At 30.4% G+C, this 20,776-nt stretch overlaps 4 protein-coding genes across 5 annotated transcripts in view; 1 reads left to right on the forward strand and 3 right to left on the reverse strand.

Moving 5' to 3' along the window:
- LOC105111920 (zeta-carotene desaturase, chloroplastic/chromoplastic-like) overlaps positions 1–1,224 on the reverse strand; it is a 6,970-nt gene extending 5,746 nt beyond the window's left edge. Inside the window, exons 1-2 of the mRNA XM_011007413.1 lie at positions 727–1,224; positions 3–278 (exon numbers count right to left, since the gene is read on the reverse strand). Coding sequence (XP_011005715.1) covers positions 3–278; positions 727–925 — 475 coding nt within the window. The 5' untranslated portion in view covers positions 926–1,224. The remainder of the gene's footprint in view (positions 1–2; positions 279–726) is intronic.
- Positions 1–20,776, reverse strand: part of LOC105111905 (zeta-carotene desaturase, chloroplastic/chromoplastic-like) — a 34,595-nt gene that overhangs the window by 4,079 nt on the left and 9,740 nt on the right. The window contains exon 15 of the mRNA XM_011007390.1: positions 8,060–8,066. The gene's annotated coding sequence lies outside the window, so the exon portion shown is untranslated. The remainder of the gene's footprint in view (positions 1–8,059; positions 8,067–20,776) is intronic.
- On the reverse strand, positions 10,015–12,425 carry LOC105111906 (uncharacterized). Of its 2 annotated transcripts, XM_011007392.1 has the most exons (7): positions 12,289–12,425; positions 11,973–12,207; positions 11,425–11,520; positions 11,263–11,327; positions 10,588–10,643; positions 10,467–10,496; positions 10,015–10,346 (listed from the first exon to the last, which is right to left on the reverse strand). In XM_011007392.1, the coding sequence occupies exons 2-7, from the start codon at positions 12,188–12,190 to the stop codon at positions 10,224–10,226; spliced, it is 588 nt and encodes a 195-aa protein (XP_011005694.1). In that variant the 5' UTR covers positions 12,191–12,207; positions 12,289–12,425; the 3' UTR covers positions 10,015–10,223. The 2 variants fall into 2 exon arrangements, with proteins under 2 accessions (XP_011005694.1, XP_011005693.1); XM_011007391.1 differs by having other exon boundaries at positions 11,973–12,425.
- Positions 18,791–20,773, forward strand: LOC105111921 (probable leucine-rich repeat receptor-like protein kinase At1g35710; the record flags this gene model as incomplete). The annotated part of the gene is made up of 1 exon (XM_011007414.1): positions 18,791–20,773. A coding segment is annotated over exon 1 (1,983 nt), but the record flags the coding sequence as incomplete, so codon positions are not given.

The raw sequence follows: 20,776 nt of genomic DNA on the forward strand, positions 1-20,776 counted from the left end.
ACAACAATTCAAACTTTCTAGGAAATAGATGTCAAGTTTGCTCTTTAAATAAGTTTGAACTATGCAATCCACAAGTTTGCATTTTTTTTCGAGTTTCAATAAGGTCAAGAAGATCAGATGACCACGCAAGACAAAGCAGCAAAAGGCAAATACCTCATGGCCTTGATCCAATAGCTCCACTGCAGTTGACATGCCTGCCAACCCAGCTCCAATAATAGCCACCTTCAGCTTTGGTCCCCTATGATGTTCAGGTTCTGGTGGAAATAATCCCTTCGGAGCTGGGAATCATAGAATTCAATGCATGGCCAGCGAGAAGAAAAATGTCATCTTACACATCTTACTGACCTTTAAATAAATAAAAAAGCAATACTTTTGTCACACATAATGAGGCATCATAACATATGCATTTGATCTGATGAAAATCTTTACTAGACAACAGTCACCCATTTATAATTTATTCATAGCAGCTGAATGGCAGAATTAAATTTCAATGATACACTTACAAGTCATCTTACCGACCTACTCTCTCAAAATTCAGAGGTAATTAAACAAACTCAGCAGTAACCACCATCAAAAATTAAAAATCACCGTACCAACAATATAAAAAGGGATGAAAAGTCTCAATCTTTAAACCAAAAGAAAGCCCAGATAGGAAAAAAAATGCACAAAAAATAATTAAAGAATACAATTCAAAGCAAAAAAAAACAGTAAGCTTTGAGGGATTACCATTAACACTCATATCAGATACGTTTGTTTCCAAAGAATCCAAAGCAGCCCGAACTGTAAACAACCTTTGATTCCTGAACCCCACCTGAACCACTGACCGCCTACGACCAAAACCACCAGAGAACGATAACCCCGGTGGGCTAGTCTCTCTTCTAGTTCCAGTAACAGATTTTGCAGGGAAAAGAATCAAAGAAACCATGATTTTCTTCACTGCTCAGTCAGGAATTCAAGAAAATTCTTCACCTCTTACTCTTCTTTCTTTGAATTATTGGTATAAACCAAAAGACAACAAGTCTTGCTTGGCAGACAAAGAGAGTAGAAGTAAAATAAAGTAAGAAAACGTGAAGTCTTCCTCTATAGTGATAGAGCGTGTGTCACTAGAAAGCACGAATTTTTAACAAGACCAACCAAACTTAGTAAACGTAGACAAAGAATGAGTGAAGGGCATCTCGCGTGGAGGGAGAGAACATGCTTTGGTAGGAGAAATTTGTCAGGTATTTAGGCATGAAGAGGTTGGTTTTGTTAATTGAGATGGGTGTGCTGGAGTCTGTTTTTTAAAATATTAAAAAATTATTTTTATATTAATACATGAAAATATCTATAAATACTAAAACATTACTTTTTATAAAAAGTAGATTCCACCGTATGAGGAGGCCGTACTAAATATATGTTAGAGGGTTGGAATCTGGATGTTGTTGGTTAGTTTTAAATTGTGATAAAAATTATTTTTAAAATAATATTTTTTTTTTAATTTTTAAAATTTATAATGTGGTGCTAAGTTTTTTCAAAAATATTTTTAAATTTAAAATATATTAAAATAATATTTTTTTTTCAATATAAACACCTTAAAATTATTTAAAAATATCTAAAATAACACTTTAAAAAATAGATTAGATTTCACAAACAAGTATGGTGCAACTTGTATAGTTACAACTGCATTTTTTCTTTATTATAGTTTTGAAAATGTGGTAAATTGAAAAAAAAATTAAAAACAATTGAGTATAAAGATTAAATGGAAAATAAATAAAACTTTAAAAAATAAACAAAAATCAAAAATCAAAACCAAAATGAATGAATTTGAAACACTAATAACAAGGATCAAAGTTCATTTTTCAAGCTACGAGAGTGAAATAAAAATGAAAAATAAAAGTTAATTAATGATAAACTATATATTATAAGCTGATACATATCACCTAATAAAAAAAATACAACAAAAAATTAAATGAAATAACAAAAATATATTTTTCACTATCAAGAAGTGTCATATATGTTATCCAAATAGAATGAATGAATTTAAAACACTAAGAACAACGATCAAAGTTCATTTTTCAAGGTACGAGAGTGAAATGAAAATGAAAAATAAACATCAATCAATGATAAACTATATATTGTAAGCTGATATATACCACCCAATAAAAAAGAAAACATAACAAGAAATTAAATGAGATAATAGAAATATATTTTTAATTATCAGAAGGTGTCAGATATGCCACCGAAATAATATGATGTTATCCATTCTCTAGCTCGTGCTTTAACTTTTTTTTAATTAAAATAATATTAATTAAATATAAAATAATATTATTATTGTTAATCAACTCAACCTAATAGGCCATTTGATAATAAAGAGTGACTTGATAAGTGTTTAAAACTCTAACTGCATTAGTAATTTGTAATTAGATTTTTAAAAAGTGATAAAGTTGAGGATTATCTAAGACTATATTAAAGTTGAGATAAAGGGTAACAATTACGGTGCTATAATTAAGTATGGTTTCAAGAGAGCCAATATATGCATGTTAATATTTTAGATATTAGGTATTTAGAAGAGTTAATTTTATTATAACAAGTAATTTTTTATGATCATGATAAAACAAAGCTAACTGGATAGCATCAAAATAAATGTGTATAGTTTTAAAAAATTTATTGACTTAAAAATTTGAATAAAATTTTAAAAATAATAAATTGATCTCAAGAAGTAGCACTAAATTTATGCTGGTCAAACAGGAAGCTTGAACATATTAATTAAAATAATACCCTTATTCCATGGCTTAAACTTTTTGGCCCCAATGACAGGCACACGCGCGCAAACATATATATATGACAAGACTGACATATATATTCTCAACAGTCTTAGTAATTTTTTTTTTTAAATGAAAGCATTTTGATTGTTTTACTGCTTATTAAAATTTTAAAAAATAAAAATATAATAATTACTAAGCTGTGAGAAAAAGATAAAAATGTCCTTTGATCGAAGGCAAGTAATTTTGAAAAAACAAGCTATAGATGTCATTTCACTGCTACAGTAAACAGTGAAATGTTTCTATAAACACAGTGAAATCATCTTCCCCTTTGTTTTTGTTTTTTTATCTTATATTATGAGATGGTGACAATAATATATAATAAAATATTAGAAAATGTACCCTATTTCTGTTCAGTCTAGTTTTGATAGAAGAGTCGGGATTACTTTTCACTAACCATCTTAAAAAAATAAAAATAAAATAAAAAACTTAATTGTCGTCTAATAATTGCGTCATTCCAATTTTCAAATTTAGCTAAGAGCACAAGAACATTAGTTTTATTGATAATTCAAGTTATTGAGATAAATGTACGTCTTCCAACAAGTCGTTGTATCTATTTTCATGTTACATGATTCTATATGTCACAATATAGAATCATTTATATAATAATGATAAATAACAATTTTGCCGGTGACAAATTCTAATATAACTTCATTATTCATTCATGCCGCAAAAAGAAAATAATAACCAATAGTGGTTTATTCAAGTGGTTTAGTACTTGCTTCTCTTTAATAAAATTTTGAGTTAAAATCTTAAATGTGTATCACATTATTACTCAAAAAGTTTGATCTTTTAATAGATTGATCTGACTCAATTATACTAATCGGAATCTAGTAAACTTTTAAATATTAGAATTTAAAAAAAAAACTAAAAAAGAATGATAACAACATTTATTCCAAGTAGTTCACTAATATTAGAATTACCTCCTAATATAATTTGATAAACTAATTTTTTATTTTTTTTATAGAAAAAAACAAACAAAACGAAAAAGAAAATAGCTCAATGGCTAAGCATTCATCTAAAAGATGCTAATGGCGGACACCATTATCACAGCTCCATGAGACCATTAGTGCTTGTTATAGTTTCTGTTCCGCGTAAGTGTATGGTATATACCTTCATGGGGAGGAACCTTTGATGAACAATCTCTAGCAAATGTTTCTTCAATTTTTTAAGTTTTTGATTGCCTATTTATTTTTGTGTATCAAATGTTTTATAAAAATTATTTTTTATTAATTTTTTTATTTTAAATTAATTTTTTTTAATATTTCTAGATTATTTTAATTTAACCAATGATAGTTAATTCAAATGATTATACTTTAGTTACTTTTAAATAAAATTTTGATTTCGTGTCTTGTGAATAAAATATATTATCATCCAAAAAATATTACTTTTTAATGGCTTAACATGATTGAACCAAATTAGTTAAGATCCTGTGAACTTTTAGATAATAGAGTCCAGATAAAAAAAAAATTATTTTAATGTATTAATATTTAAAATAGTTTTTATAATTTTTAAAAATATTATTTTAATATATTTTAAAATAAAAAAAAATACTTTAAACATATGCAACCAGACTCTCCGTATCCTTGGACCGCATTCTTGTATCCTTTGAAAGCGCGCATGCATGCATTTCACTATTATAATGAATAATAATCCATGATTGTGTGCAAATTGGTTTGTTTTTCATATACATGGGTTCTTCGGATAAAGTTCTAACAAAGTTTATAGTGTTTGATGTATTATCCAATTCTTTTTACCTTTTTTTTTTTGTTTTTGTGTTTTCCAACCTTAGTTTTTTTTTTGTATTAATTAATTAATTTCACTCCAGCTTCGCCCCTACAAACTAACGACAACAAATCAAAATCTAGACTAAGGTTGTTAACACACTAAAAAACACAAAGACAAAGATAAGATAAGAGAGGAAGAAGATAAGCGCTGCCACTGATGACAAAACTAGCCTATCAATGGATATTAGGGTTTTTCTTTCTAATTGAAAACCAAGAGAGAGACAAAGAGTTAAATCTCAACTTAATCATTAACTCTTTATTCTCTCCCATCTATAATTTGATAATTAGTCATCACCAGAAGATCCACGCATGAGATTCAAAAAAATCTGAAAATAAAAAAGAGAAGGTAAAAGTCATGAGACCTTTTGTTTTTTACAATATCATTAAAGTTAGTTAAATATGTTAATTTTATAACTTCTTGACATTATTCATTTTAGCTTGAGTTTCAAATTAAATTATGTGGACATTACATTAAAATAACATCGTTGACTTAATATGTTCATAAGCAATTTGGATAGCTGAAAAAAATTCAATATGATATTTTTTTTTTAATTTCAAGACAATAACATCCTGAATCCCTGCCTTCGCCACTTAATCCTTCAAACTCACAATGCCTTTCCCACTTAACCCTTCAAACTCACGATCCTGGTCATAGATTTCACTAAGTTTAATAAGTTTGTTTTTTAAACTATTTTTTATTTAATTATAAAATAAAAAAAATAGACTTGCAAAGTCAAGCACAAATTCACTATTAGGATATTTGTTTGAGACCGCAATAATCCTATAAAAAATAAATAAAAATAAATTATAAAATATATTTTTCAATCAATTCAAGTTAACATGTCAAATTCATAATTTGAAACATGGATTCCATTGAGTTTAATAAATTAACTTTTAAAAATATTTTTTTATTTTATTTATATAATAACTAAAATAGACACCATAAAATTGAGCACCAACAAAATATAGAGATATTTGTTTGAGACCATGATAAATGTACAAAAAAAACTAAAATTTTTATTTTATTTTATTTATATGACAACTAAAATAGACACCATAAAATTGAGCACCAACAAAATATAGAGATATTTGTTTGAGACCATGATAAATGTACAAAAAAAACTAAAATTTTTATTTTATTTTATTTATATGACAACTAAAATAGACACCATAAAATTGAGCACCAACAAAATATAGAGATATTTGTTTGAGACCATGATAAATGTACAAAAAAAAACTAAAATTTTTATTTTATTTTATTTATATGACAACTAAAATAGACATCATAAAATTGAGCACCAACAAAAAACAAAGATGTTTGTTTGAGATTATAATAACTCTAAAAAAAACAAAACAAAAAAAAATATAAAGACTGATTCAAAATCAACTAAATGTTAAAAAAATATAAAATTAAACAAAACAATAAAAAAAAATTCATTAAAAACATAATATTAAATAATGGATTTGAAAAAAAAAAAACAATCCAAATATATGGGCCTTTACAAAAAAAAAAAAAAAAAAACCCAAAGTGCATGCCTTGACCTTTAAAAAAAATTAAAAAAAAATCAAACAAAATATCATTTTCCACAATAGAAAAAAATTATTTTTATTGCCAGAATTCAAACATCCTTTTGCTAGTTGCAAAATCAATAAGTTGTTTTTAGTCTAAAATTTTATTTTTCAATTTATTTTTATCTAAAAACATATAATAATTATTTTTAAAACCTAAGAAAAAAATACCAACTCAAACTCCGTACCCTCAAAATGATCCAAAAATACAAAATTAAATGATAAATTATTATTTTTTATTTTAATATATTTTTCCAAACAAGATAAAAATTCAAAAAATCTCAACAGGGCTCCTCTCATCGAGAAAAATTTGTCTTTCTTCCTTAACTCCTCCCTTCCTTTCGAATGAATCCTTTCAATAACGCCATTGTGCGGTGATGCAATACATAAATTGCACCAAAACCATTACATTTATATAAAATTTGACCATGCGAGCTGATGAAGCTCCAAAAAACCTTTATTGGATTCGGGTTTTGTTAGCAGACAATTACAAGCGATATGATTGGTGGTACCTGTAAAAAAAAAAATTGATATAAAGTTGATTTAGAATTTTTTAGGTAGATATAATATATGAAGAATAAATGGAGATACAGTATTTGGTGAAAAATATTTTTTTAAGTAATTTTATTAAAAAATAAATTATTTTTTATTATTTGATAATATTAAATAAAATAAATTAGAAAATAATTTCTAGTTTTTGTGCCTTCATATATTATATATTTATATACTATCAAAGCAACGATCATGGCTTACCTTGAAATTTTTGATACATAGTGTTTGTAATAATAAAAATTATTTTTTAAAATATTTTTTGTTTAAAAATATATTAAAAATATATTATTTTATGTTTTAAAATTTATTATGATATCAATATAATATAATATAATATATTAAAAGGACCTAAAATTATAAAAAAATAATTAAAAAGAAAAAACATTCAAAAGTGCTTTTGCAATTTTCACGTGATAAATGTGAACTACGTTGTTCTGCTTCGTCTTTTATGAGTGTCGGTTGGCACCGTGCAAAGTCTATACACTGCATCATGATGAATATTGGTGCACGGCGTGGCTGCTGCAGGTTCAACTTTCTATTGATTATTATTTCATAATATAAATAATTGAAACATTTGAGATAGGGAGACGGGTCCTTTGTTCTTTAACTTACTTGAAAAACTATTTTATGTTTTTATTTTTTTAACTGAAAATGTTTATATCTCTTATTTATTTGATTTTAGGATACTAACCAACCGCAAGTTAAGAGTTCTCAATTATTAACATTACAACTTCTTAGAAACTTTGCAGAAATTATCCCTGATTGATCAATAACCCCCAATGCTCATCGTTTGGATGTTATAGGAGGTGTCTGGGAATCTACCAATAAAGACCAGAGAACATGAACATCTTCATACTGGCAGGACTTGACGTCTTCGTGCAGAATGTATATATCTTCAGCTGAAAAACAAAGATGCACAGAGTCATTAGATATGGAGGAATCAGTACGGACTAGTATTCAGTGATCACAACAAGAAGAAAACCCCATGATTATTAATCTACCAGGCAATGTGAAGATATCGTCAGCAATCATGTGTGATCTATATGCTTTTCAGAAAATGTTTGGCTGCAAATCCAGCATAAATAATGGAGACACAAATCTTGTAGATCACCTCAATGTGCTTCATGATCAGAATTCACAACTACTTACACAGGCACGGAGCCCACGGTTTGTCAACTGTCCTTGATCAGTAATTTAAAATGTTTAGTGCATTCTCTGTGTTTCAAATAATCTATGGTTCAAACAGGCAATTATAAGATAAGAAATCTTGAAGAAGCGACATGTAAAACTTGAGGCTAATATGCCTTGAAGAGCAAAGGTGATGATGAAAGAGAGTTGTGAACCATTTACTGTGATGCTGAAAATTTGTCAAAGGGAACCAATAATGCAGTAGTGTATGGCTATGTATATAAGCAAAGACTGGGAACAAATGGCAAACAACATAAGAAAATCAGATCAACAAGGCTTAGAGATGCAGTCTAGGATAAGTACGTACTCTTCTTATGAGTTGTTGAATGCTTTCGAAACCACAGCTTCTTCAAGGGAGAAAAGAGGGACTGCAGCCACCCCATTTGACTATTTCATGGAGGTGAAAACCAACGAAACATATAAAGGAGAAGAAATTAGAGAGAAAGAGAGAGATGTCTGCCTAGTTTGCTTATACAAAAGTGAACACCATCTATCTAACACTCAAGCATCCTCTTGCAGCAGCAGGCTATATACATTCTAAGAATACATTTCTGATAGCCTGTGGCTGCCCTGTCTCAACAAAGCAAATTTTCCACTAGTAAGAGGAGAGAGTTCCATCCTCAGACAACGAGAAGACCCCTTTCTATGGCTTTTCAATATGTACTGTTTAATTTCGTACTCGTATAATTCATATAAATTGTCGGTACCTTTTCTTGTCAAAAGATGGCCACCAAACTTGTCGGGCTGCTGCTTTCACTTTTACTTGAAATTATGTACAAAAATCATGCCCACATCACTTGAGCTAGAGCCCGATGATCTAATTATGATAACCACGTCCACTAATCATGGATTACTATTGAGCAAGAGTTAAAACTACGTATTCAAAATCTAATGATCTGTGCTAGTGCCCAGATTTTATATAATTAGTTTAATCTTATTAATTATTTCTATGAAGTCTAGCGATCTTGATGAACAACTGGTAGCACCAATACAAAGGAGATGGGAGACATGTATCACTGTCTTCAGTCAGTGATCAGCTGGATTCTCTTACCAAAGAAAAGAACAGTTGAAATGTAAGTGAGCATGCTGTTCTATTGCAAAGCTTCGCTTGATCGTTCTTATCCATATGTCGTATCCTGCGGAGCCCTCATTCTTTCCACATTCTAAAAATCATCCTTCTCTAGTTTCTATATGTGAATGGCAGAGTATTCATAGAGAAGATTAGAGTCATCAATTGCTTGCACGTTGATGCAGAAGCTTTGCCTTTGAATCTTCATGCCATCTCAAACTTATGGAGATTTTGAACAAAAATTTTCATAGGTTTGATATTTATATTTAAAGATAATATTTAAATCTCAATGATTATTTTAAAAATTAACAAAAACAAAAAGGCTAAGAAAAGAAAGTCAAAAAAAAAAACTAATGGTAGGCGGAGAATAATGGGCAATAGTGCTACCCACTGATAAAGAAAGAAAAAAGATCAAAACTTAAATAATTATGAAAATAAATTACAATTTTCGATTATTCAAAATCTTTGATTTATGGTATTTGATTTTCTCTATAATTGGATTGCAATCCAAAATATACATTTGTTTCCCCACATACAGGAAGCTCTTTAGTTTAGGCAAATTGTTTCAACTTCTGCCATTTCTCGAAGGCTACAAAGACTTCTTAGAATCACTTGTGTGGTAAATCTGCGTACCAGGACCAAACTGGCAGAGCATTCAAATAAGAAAACACAAGAACTTCTTCAGGTTTTTGAATTACGTTTCTTCTTTAATTTGATCAAAATGCTCATCTCCTGGACTCTTTCTCAAGGAGGTCGGTGCTGGCTTCTGTGAAGATATGCAGACAGCAGAGTACTTTTTGGTTGATAAGTCAACTGATAAGTGCTGCTAGAGAACTCCAATTCCTTCAACCACCACCACTCCCCACTAGCGTAATCAACACCTTTTCTGCTTTAACGCGTGGTCCATCTCAAATTCACAACCTGTCTTTCCAGACTAGCCTTCACACGATTTACCTTTTGACATAGTTTACAAAATTTCCTTTTGACATATGCCTACCATGCTTCTCAAAGGCATTAGAATGGTTAACAGCATTAACAATGACATAAGTTTTAATAAATGATATAATTTTTCCTATTCTTATCAATGTAACTGTACATTCCATGCCCTATAAAAGAGCTCCTCGATTCTAAAATGTCAAACGATTAACAATTACATGAAGGGAATATTGGGACTTTTCTGATAGAATGAAAAAGCTTGCAGCTCCGTAGTTGTAAAGAGGAAACTACAATAGCAAACCAATAGGCAGAGTATGTAGATTATATTACTGCGCAGATTATAACCAAGACAAATAGCAGTGCAGCTGCTCCAAGAATCAAACAGAAGGTCCAGCACACCTTCTTGATTAAACTTGTTGCAATAAAAGAACCAGAATTCTTGAACTGCTTATCCACAAAAATTAAGAGAAAATATTAATGATGATGATGATGATGATAGGAACAAGAAAATAATGGAGATTTGAACGGTAGGAACACCCTTGAATGAATATTCAAGGAATGTACCTGCACTTGATCTTCAGTTGTATCCTCTGACTGCAAGGAGAAGCAGAACCAGCATGAAAGTGTCAAAAGCCTAATGCGAAGAGAATATTAGGAACATCTAATTGTGTATTTAAAAACTTACAGTAAGCAGCGTGAGCAGATCTGGATCGAATTTGGAGAGCAACTTCCTTTTCTGATCTGCAGGACACCATGGATTGGTTAGCTAAAATATTTGCCATTTCAACATTTTTGTTTTCTTTAAGGCATAAAAAGCAAGACCTCTCAAGCATCAAAATCGCCAACTTTGAGCACACTAGCGTGTGGTGTGTTTTGTTGGGATTTTTAAAATTAACACAGCAAAGTGGAAGTTATTGTGATGTGTCTCCGCGGTTGGCAAGCTGAACTTGAAAGCTACTGAAGAGGAGAATAAATCTACTCCTGAAGGTTAAATAGTTTGTGGTGATTCAAGCCTGATCTTGCAAAATACGTACTATATCTGGGTTTTGGGTCACTGGCAGGTGCTACAAATCCACTTAAGACAATGTATGAAGGAAGCTTAATGGATCTAATGATTGGATAAACTCCAGAGCGTACCATGACAACTCTTTCCTCATAAATCTGATCAGAGATGCCACTATAGTTTGAGTACCATTTTGGGTGCCCCAGTTTTGTTATGTAGGAATCCAAGGCTAAGATTTACCAATCATTTACAGTAAATGAAATAACCAGGTAATAACATCACTGAAGTTGCAGGGTAGCAAGGCTGTGACATGAGATATATATGCTTGACCACATACATTAAATTTTAAAGTATTACCTTGATCAAGGCTGTTGGTTGTTCTACTGGTTCCAGTGGTAGTTGAAACCAGAAAACCTCCTGCCCTGTATGCACATACCAAGATCAAGCCAATTTAAAGATTGATCCTTACTTTTCTGCAGCTAACTTTCAAGAGGAATGAGGACATGAAACCAACTGTACCTCTTTGTTGATGTATAGAGACGGAGAGCCAGTGCTCGTGTTCTTAGCTGTAAATCCGATAGCATTTTCCATCGAAATTCCGCATCTTCTTTAGTTCTGTAAAACCACTGCTGCAACAGATTATTTACTTTTATGGAAGCTTATTGAGTGCTAGATTGATGAATGCTTTCAAGTGTTACACAGATTACAGCAATTTATGTTGGGAAAAACTGAAAAGTCTTTTCAGTTCAAACCCACTAATAATTGTTGATTTCCCTTCCATTCGACCCATGAGATCCAGGATTTTTTTGTTTTTCATTTTAAATGCTAATTCATTTTACAAAAGTGTAATTCACAGAAACTCAAATTACAAAAGGCAACAAGAAAATAGGACTAATCGCTCAATGATACAGTGAAGTATATCAAGCATCAGAAGACTAACACTTGAGAAATTGAAGGTGGAAGATCAATAAACAGCAGTAAAACACTAGCAGAAACAGAAATTATTGACTGTTTCAAAATAAGGTAGAGAAACACTCATAAGAGAAAGATATGAATATGGAACATACAAGGCAGGCTTTGAAGGTGGGTTATGAAGGAGTGATTCAAGGCGATCAAGCTTGACTCCAGCTTCAATTAGCTTCGATTGAGCAATGTCTCTGAGCCTATTTTCTTCGGCTAAGTCTTTGTTCTTTATTCTGCTTTCTATGTCCTCCACCAACTTTGTTGCCTCTTGTGCTTCCCTTATCCATGCATCCATAACTAGACAGTACTCATGATTCATCATCTCTATCTCTCCCTAAGCTGCAAACAACATATAAAGAAACAAAAATGAAGTACGCAGGAAAGTGAACCATAAAACATAATTCGATCTTCGCCACCTACCAAAACCACCTATCCCTCTCTCTTAAAGAACAAAACAACAAGAAAGGTGCCTAGTTTGAGGAAAAACTTTAAAATTTCAGTTGTCATAGCCAATGTGACATTGTTAATGAAGACAAGCAAAGGAGTTTAACAAGATATGGTTGTCCAGCTAAGAGGGTCCAACGATGGAAATTATCTTCGTCTTAAAGGCGTTTTCTGAAAGTGAATTTTAAACTGTTTTTTATTAAAATTTATTTTTTTATATTTTTAATTTGTTTTCATATATACATACCAAATTTTTTAAAAAATATATAAAAAGAATCTTTTAAAATAAAAAATATTTTAAAAACGCATACCAAATTTTTAAAAAAATATATAAAAAGATATCTTTTAAAATAAAAAATATTTTAAAAACAACCAATATTAAAATTTAAAAAAGCATCCAAATTATATTTTCATCAACATTATTTCATACTAAATCAGATATACATGACAAGTGCATGTTGTATCCAATAATTGTTTTTCCTCATATTTATTAAAACCAGCTCTACTTGGGATCTGTTCCACCACAAGTTTAATATTATTTTTAATATTAAAAATATTAGTATTAATATTATAATTAATATTATAAATATTACTCTTGGGTCAGGTATTATAGTCAAATCAAAAGCTTTTGTGTCTAACTTTGCAAACAAACCCAATGCTTTTAGGTCTTAATATTTTTTTAATATTTTTTATGTCAAAAAAATTGGTCTGCGGCGTAGCACAGCCACTAACTAGGAATATTCTAATTTTAAACAAAATGTAAAGTAAACAACTTTTTAGTAGTTAGATTCAATTAATCAAACTATCATATAATATAAATCAGCTTATTCTTAAACTTTTTACAAAATTCTTCCCAAGCATGATAATTAGTTTGAAAACTAGACTACATAGGTTTTTTATAGTAGCACGTCTACGGTGAAATGTATCTTGAGCTACAGTAAAATTATCCATTTACCCTTTATTCTATAATTTTTAAAGCTTTGCTTGATGGGTAAGGTGGTTTTTGCACGTGACCAGTTTGTCATTCTTTGTCATTCTTGATTTATTCGGGGATAATACAATCTTTTTTCCCTAATAATAGTGTAATTATCATGTTGTCTTTAGAGAGTGAACAATCAAAACCTTTGATTAAGGAGTCGTATGGTAATTTTAGTTTTTCCATGAACAATTGAATTGCACAGTTACCTTTACTATGCAAATTTGTTAGCCTTGGATTCAAAGGCTTGATTGTAATTTTATAAGGGTGCTTTTTGTTATTATTATTTGGTCATTGATAGATTTTGGTTTTTGCACGTAAAAAAACCTGTTAAAGCTTGTGTGGCTAACTACGATAGTTGAAATCAGGCTTCCACACATCATTTAATACATCTCAGCGTCCTCTTCCTTCCTGAATGGCACGTGTACTGGTGTAAGATATGGTTTGGCATCAATTGACTTTTCTTTTTTTCTTTTCCTTCTTTTTCTTCCTCGGATTACGTGCTCACCATGAAAAAATTATACCAACCATTCCATTTCTTTTTTCTTTTGATTCAATCACTCTTCTCTTAATTGCATTTAATTTATTTACATTGATTATTTTTAATTGAATTTTATTTTTAATTTCATCCATGGCTATTTGATTTTGTAAGTTTTTTTTAATTTGATCATATTCTTTTAATTGCTTTTTTTTTTCAATCATTTGCTTAGTTGATTTTTTTTCAATTTCATCCCTAAACTTTTAATTTCATTTAAAATTTCCCTTAACATTTAATTTCAGTGGGTTTTTATGTGGAATTTGGTCCTAATTTTTTTAATTGCTATCTATTTTGTTTTGCATTGTTTTTTTCTATTAACGTTTTTTCCCTTAATTTTGTCATTTAATATTTGTTTGGTTAAAAATCTTACTATTTTATTTTTTTAAGGTTTGCTTAACTTGGGTTGACTTTGATATTTTTTTTTTTAAGCATTTTCTTACACCCTCTATAGTTGTTAGATTCAATTATCAAACTATCATATAACACCACACTATTTTTTGTGGTGCACGAAAATAATGTTTTCTTAATAAGATGCTTCCATGAAACTACACATCACTAAATGATTTTTACCTTGAGGATTGTCCTCCTCCCATGGCCTATAGAGTTTCACGAGATGGTATACCTGCACGCTGCTACAAGCTTATAAAATAAATATACTTGATAGTATTATAATTGTGAACTAACACTAGATAAGTAATAAAAAGTAAAGGTATCATGGAGCCAATATTTTATAAAAGAAAAAAAGTTGTGTTAGTGATCAAAAACATAGAGACTGAACAAAATGATTTGTAGCAATCCATAGTATTTTGTGAGGAAAGATACAATATTTTTACCACATGATTTAGCTTTTCTGCTAAATTCTCTACCAATTTAATATTAAAAAAAAACAATAAAGATAATTTTGGAAGGTAAAAAAACCCATAAGGAAAAATGTTGTAGTAATTGATAATATTTTTTGAAGAAAACTACATTGCTTTCTCCAATAAAATTGACAAAGATAATTTTAGAAAAAATCATAAAAAAATAATTTAGAGAAATACTATAGCAATTCACAATGTTTTGTGAGAAAAGCTACAATGTTTTTCCCATATGATTTAACTTTATCGTAATTATAATTCTTAACCAACTCAATATTCAAAAAAAAATTGACAAAGCTAAATTACCAATAAGCTTAATATTAAAAAAATAAAATTGATAGAGATAATTTTAGGAAAAAAAAAGGAAAAATAGGGGGAAAAACCCATGTTGTAAACATTGTAGCAATTCACAATATTTTATGATGAAAACTACAGTGTTTCCCCACATGATTTAGTCTTATTTGTAATGACTTGTAATTGTAATTTTCAACCAGCTCAATATTAAAAAAATAACATTGACAAAGATAATTGAAAAAATCATAAGAAAAAAAAACCATGTTAAGAGACACTCTAATGATCCACAGTGTTTTGTGAAGACAGCTATAATACTTTTTCCACTTAATTAAGTTTTATTATAAAGTTAAATTATAACTAGCTCAATATTAAAAAAGATAAAATTGACAAAAATAATTTTAAAAAATATTATAAAAAAAGAAAAAACAAAAAAAACTGGAAAAAAATCATGTAGGAAAAAAAGTTATGCCAATTCACATTAATTTGGGAGGAAAGTTACAATGTTTTCTCATATATTGTAATTATAATTTTTAATCAGCTCAATAATAAAAAATAAACTTATAAAAGATAATTTTAAAAAAATCATCAAAAACAACAAAAAAAAACCATATGGAGAAACACTATAGCAATCAACAATGTTTTAAAGAAAAAAATTATAAAACTAAATTTTTAATCAGGTCAATATTTAAAAAATAAAATCAACAAATAGAATTTTAAAAAAATTAAAAATAATTATAGAAAAACCATGTGACAAACAACCATAGCAATCCACAGTATTTTAAAGGAAAAAAATTACAAAGTAAAATTTTCAATTAGCTCAATATTAAAAAAATAAAATAAAAAATAATAATTTTAGTAAAAAATAAATGAAAAAAAAAAGAGGAAAGTTAAAAAATATATTTTTTTAAAAAAAAAGAAAATTTGAAAAAAAAATAGAAAAAATAATATTCAAAAAAGAATGCGTCATGGATTACTATTATAATCCACGGTACATTAAGTGTGGAAAAATAGTAAATTACCAATACCCTTTAACTTATTACTTAATTCCTTCTTGGAAATCACCTCATAAGTTGTACTCTAACTTTTGATTTTTAAAATTAACTAACCAAATAAGGTACTAAAATATATTTAAAAAACCATATTTTTCTCCTTCTAGCATGAATAAAAAAGATTTGAGGCCTGGTGCGCGCATGTCGAGCCTCTTTCATTATGGGTAAGGCATGCAGACTCACACGACTGACTTCGTTTTGCTTTTTTTTTTTTTTTTCCCTTAAGTTTCTCTACATTTTACACTTCAGTGAATCCATTCAAATAGATTGGCCCAAAACTAATTTGAGATTATTATTATGAGATACCATTGATTGTTTATATTAGATCATAACTTTTTTTTTATTAAATTGTCATTAAATTGTCAAGGTTTTTTTTAATCCTTTGTGCAGTTTTTTTTTATAATCATCGAGAATATATTAAAAAAGTTATAAAACTAATAGCCAAAGCAAAATATGACCAAAAAAAACAAACTTAAAAAAAAAAATGAATCTACTACAACAAAAATAAATAGGCTAGTTAAGATTTCTTATTATATCATAATTTGATGACAAAAGAAAATCTTAAGAGATCATTTTTTATATAGATAAAGTTTAAATCCAGAATATATAATTAAATAGCAGCTTGAAAAAAAAAGGGATAGAAAAACAGCCAAACAAGCTTATAAGGTCATTTTGTGCTGTTTCTTTTTAAATAATTATTTGATTGCTAAAAACATTTAGGGTATTATTTGATTAAAGCCCGTTTGATTTAAAAAAAAAAAAGGATTGAGCATTCTTTTATATAACATTGGCAGGGTTTTTTTTTTTTTTTTTTTTTTTTGAGGTCCTTCATGGTGACTTTCTTTTCTTAAATTTTAGTCATGTATTTAGGTAAAACAAATCTAAAACAATAATTTATTAAATTCATCTTAGCCCATGACTTGGTTTGCGGTTTAATAGGTTAATTGACCCGAGTCGGGACTTGTTTTTCTCTTGGAAAAGGGTCCTGCTTTCTCATCCAAGCGTCTATCGGTCAATGCAATTGTTTATATTCAAATGCAGGTGAAAGAAATGGAATTTCCATAGCATATAATAATTATTTGATAATTTTAAAATCCACACCAGTCAGTCGGTCAATACAATGAAGTAATAGTTAAAACTCAAGTTGGAATAGAATAACACAGAAACCGGTATGCCTGGAATTAAATAGAGCCTTCGCTGTGGTTACGAGGTACTGAAAGACGAAATATAATAGAGCCTTCGCAGTGGTTACGAGGTACTGAAAGACGAAATATATGTGGCTGCTTAGACTATATGCACACCTTATGAGCTTAGTTAAAAGAGTAAAGTCTCAATATTCATATGGTTTCTTAATTTAGTCCCTTATTTGGTTTTAAAAATCATAAGTTAGAGTCCAGCTTGCGAGGAGATTTCCAGGAAGGAATGAAAATTGAAAGTGTTGCCCGTGAAGCTTATTTATAAATCATTTAGGAGTTGTTTTTAGTGATACATTGTTTCATGGAAGCAGCTAATTAATAAATCATTGCTTCGTTTACCACAACAAATTGATAGTGTGAACATAATTATGTGAGAGAGGAATTCTATTCAAAGTATAAAAACAGGTTAATTTGTATTATATGATAGTTTGATTAATTGAATCCAACTACTGCGAAGTTGTTTACTTTGCATTTAAATTAAATTATTATATCCATGACAACATACTCGTTTTTATTTTCATCACCTGATTTTAACCTTGTTTCTCAATATAATTTTAAAAAGTACAAAATACAAAATTCACAAAAAAATATATTTTTAATGCAATTTAGCTAATGGCTTGAAGAGTTCATATAATTAGACATGTTCATGGATGAGGGGATAAGGAGTTTTTCCCTATGAAAAAAAGATATTTAGAAATTAATGACAAAAGACATGTAAAAATAGATTACAGAATTAACCAATCAACTAGAATATGTGATAATCTAAAGGGATAGCGTGAAGAGTGATCATGGAACTATGGCAAGCTTTGAAAACCCCTTTTAGAGGTAAGAGTATAGGAGGCAACCTCTTGATCTAGATAAGTATTATGGAGATATTAGAGATCTTGTTTATGATAAGATATATATAGATTGATATTCTTACTAATCTATGATTTTACTTTAATGATGATCATCATCTTAGCCCATGATGATACTCAACACCATCATCTTGGAGCAATTATTATGGATATTAGAGAAATTTTAACTAAGGAGTGGGATATCACTATTCATCACACGTTGAAAAAAGCTAACTCATGTGCAGAATTCCTAGCCAAGATAGGAGCAGAGCACATTGTCATACCCTTGCAAGAGCACAACGTTGTGGCCACCCTTTCCAGAGCAAGGATCATGTCGAGGTCTTCGTTTCGTGAAAAAATAAGTTGCCATCTAGTATATGGTGATTAATTGGTCTTTAAATATTCTAAGACAAAGACTAGTTGCATAAAGATCACCCCTAATTGCGTAAAGATCACCCCTAATTACTAGGATGAACAAGTGAAGGTTTTGAACGAACGAGCCTGCAACTAAGCATCGTTAGAAATTATAGGACTTGGAAATGAATTTTCCCAGGATTTACCAAATCTTCCACCCCATTGAAACTGATGTCACAGTTGTGGACGTATAAAGAACAAAGATGAATAGGAAATTTTGTAATTAAAAATTCCAATAAATATTCCATTTCCTTTTTTCTATAAATACCTATCATTGGAGCCTAGGATCTTCATCTTCCATAGCAAAACATATACACGATGTCCTTACTGCAGAAACTAGTCTCAATGTTTCTCCTTTTTTTCCTCCTCCTAATGTGCATAATTCCTTCTTTCTTTGCCTTTCCTCCTAATCCCTCCGCTACTTCATTTGGTGCTGCCAAATATGTAGCTGCCGAAGGTAATAAAGAATCGGAGGCTCTCCTAAAATGGAAAGCAAGTCTTGATGACAACCACAGCCAATCTGTCCTGTCTTCTTGGGTTGGTAGCAGCCCTTGCAGGTGGCTTGGAATCACTTGTGACAATTCTGGAAGGGTCGCGGATTTCAGCCTTCCACATTTTGGTCTGAGAGGTACAATTCATAGTTTCAGCTTCTCATCCTTCCCCAATCTTCTCACACTCATTCTCTGGAACAATTCACTCTATGGAACTATTCCATCCCACATCAGTAACCTGACCAAAATCACCCAATTAGACTTGAGTGACAATCATTTCACAGGCAATATTCCACTTGAGATAGGATCACTGCAGTCTCTCAGTAACCTTGACTTGTCATACAATAATTTAATTGGTCGGATTCCTTTTTCTATTGGAAATTTAAGAAATTTATCCCTTCTCTATCTCTGGGAAAATAAACTTTCTGGTTCTATTCCTTCTTCTATTGGGAACATGACTATGCTCACTCGACTTGATCTGAGCACAAATAATTTATCTGCATCTGTTCCTCGGGAAATAGGACAACTCGAATCCCTTGTTGGATTGAGCTTGTCCTTCAATAATCTCCATGGTTCTCTGCCCCCGGAGATGAATAATCTCACACATTTGGAGATTTTGCAATTGTTTACAAACAACTTCACTGGCCATTTACCACGAGACTTGTGCCTTGGTGGGTTACTTGTAAATTTTTCAGCTGGCTACAATCATTTTTCTGGCCCAATCCCTAAAAGCTTGCGAAACTGTACTAGTCTTTTTAGATTTAGGCTTGACTGGAACCAATTGACAGGGAATATTTCTGAAGATTTTGGCCTCTACCCAAACTTGAACTATGTGGACCTAAGTCACAATTATTTGTATGGTGAGCTTACGTGGAAATGGGGAGGTTTTCACAACTTGGCGAGCCTAAAATTGTCAAACAATAATATCTCCGGTGAGATACCATCAGAGCTTGGAAAGGCGACTGGGCTACAAATGATTGATCTCTCGTCAAATCTCCTAAAGGGGACAGTTCCAAAAGAATTGGGGCAGTTGAAGGCGTTGTACAACCTTACTCTTCATAACAACTATCTTTTTGGTGTCATTCCCTTTGAGATCCAAATGCTATCTCAACTTCGTGCCCTTAATTTAGCTTCTAATAATCTTGGTGGATCAATCCCAAAAAAACTGGGACAGTGCTCCAATTTATTACAGTTGAACTTGAGTCATAATAAGTTCATAGGGAGCATCCCATCTGAGATAGGCAGCCTACATTTTCTTGGAGATCTAGATCTCAGTGGGAATCTACTGGCAGGAGAGATACCATCACAAATTGGGCAATTGAAACAGTTAGAAACGATGAACCTCTCTCACAACAAACTTTCCGGTTTGATTCCAACTGCTTTTGTAGATTTGGTGAGCTTGACAGCTGTAGACATCTCCTACAATGAACTAGAGGGCCCTATCCCCAAAATCAAAGGCTTCAATGAAGCTCCATTTGAAGCTTTTATGAATAATAGCGGTCTCTGTGGAAATGCCAGTGGCCTAAAGCCTTGTACACTTCTTACAAGCAGCAGCAAGGTAGCTAAGAGAAAGAGCAACAAAATTGTCATTTTGATTCTTGTTCCCCTCCTGGGCATTCTACTTCTACTACCTATCATGGTTGGGTGTTTATACTTTCCCAACCGGAAACGTAGAGAAAGAATTTCCTGTTTAGGAGAGCGACAAAGTCCACACGGTTTTGTAGTATGTGGCCATGAGGAAGAGATCCTACATGAAAAAATCATCCAGGCCACTAATAATTTCAACTTCAATAACTGCATTGGGAAAGGGGGA

Source organism: Populus euphratica, unplaced genomic scaffold, assembly GCF_000495115.2.
Source record: "Populus euphratica unplaced genomic scaffold, PopEup_1.0 scaffold588.1, whole genome shotgun sequence".
Taxonomy (NCBI): Eukaryota; Viridiplantae; Streptophyta; class Magnoliopsida; order Malpighiales; family Salicaceae; genus Populus; species Populus euphratica.

Bases quoted from the DNA above. Each gene is read 5' to 3' on its own strand.
- LOC105111906 (XM_011007392.1), bottom strand. From the start codon at position 12,190: ATGATGAATCATGAGTACTGTCTAGTTATGGATGCATGGATAAGGGAA. The intron at 11,328-11,424 runs GTACAGTTGGTT...ATGTGCATACAG, and splicing joins CTCTATACATCAACAAAGAG to GGCAGGAGGTTTTCTGGTTT. The intron at 10,347-10,466 runs GTACATTCCTTG...GTGGATAAGCAG, and splicing joins CAACTGAAGATCAAGTGCAG to TTCAAGAATTCTGGTTCTTT.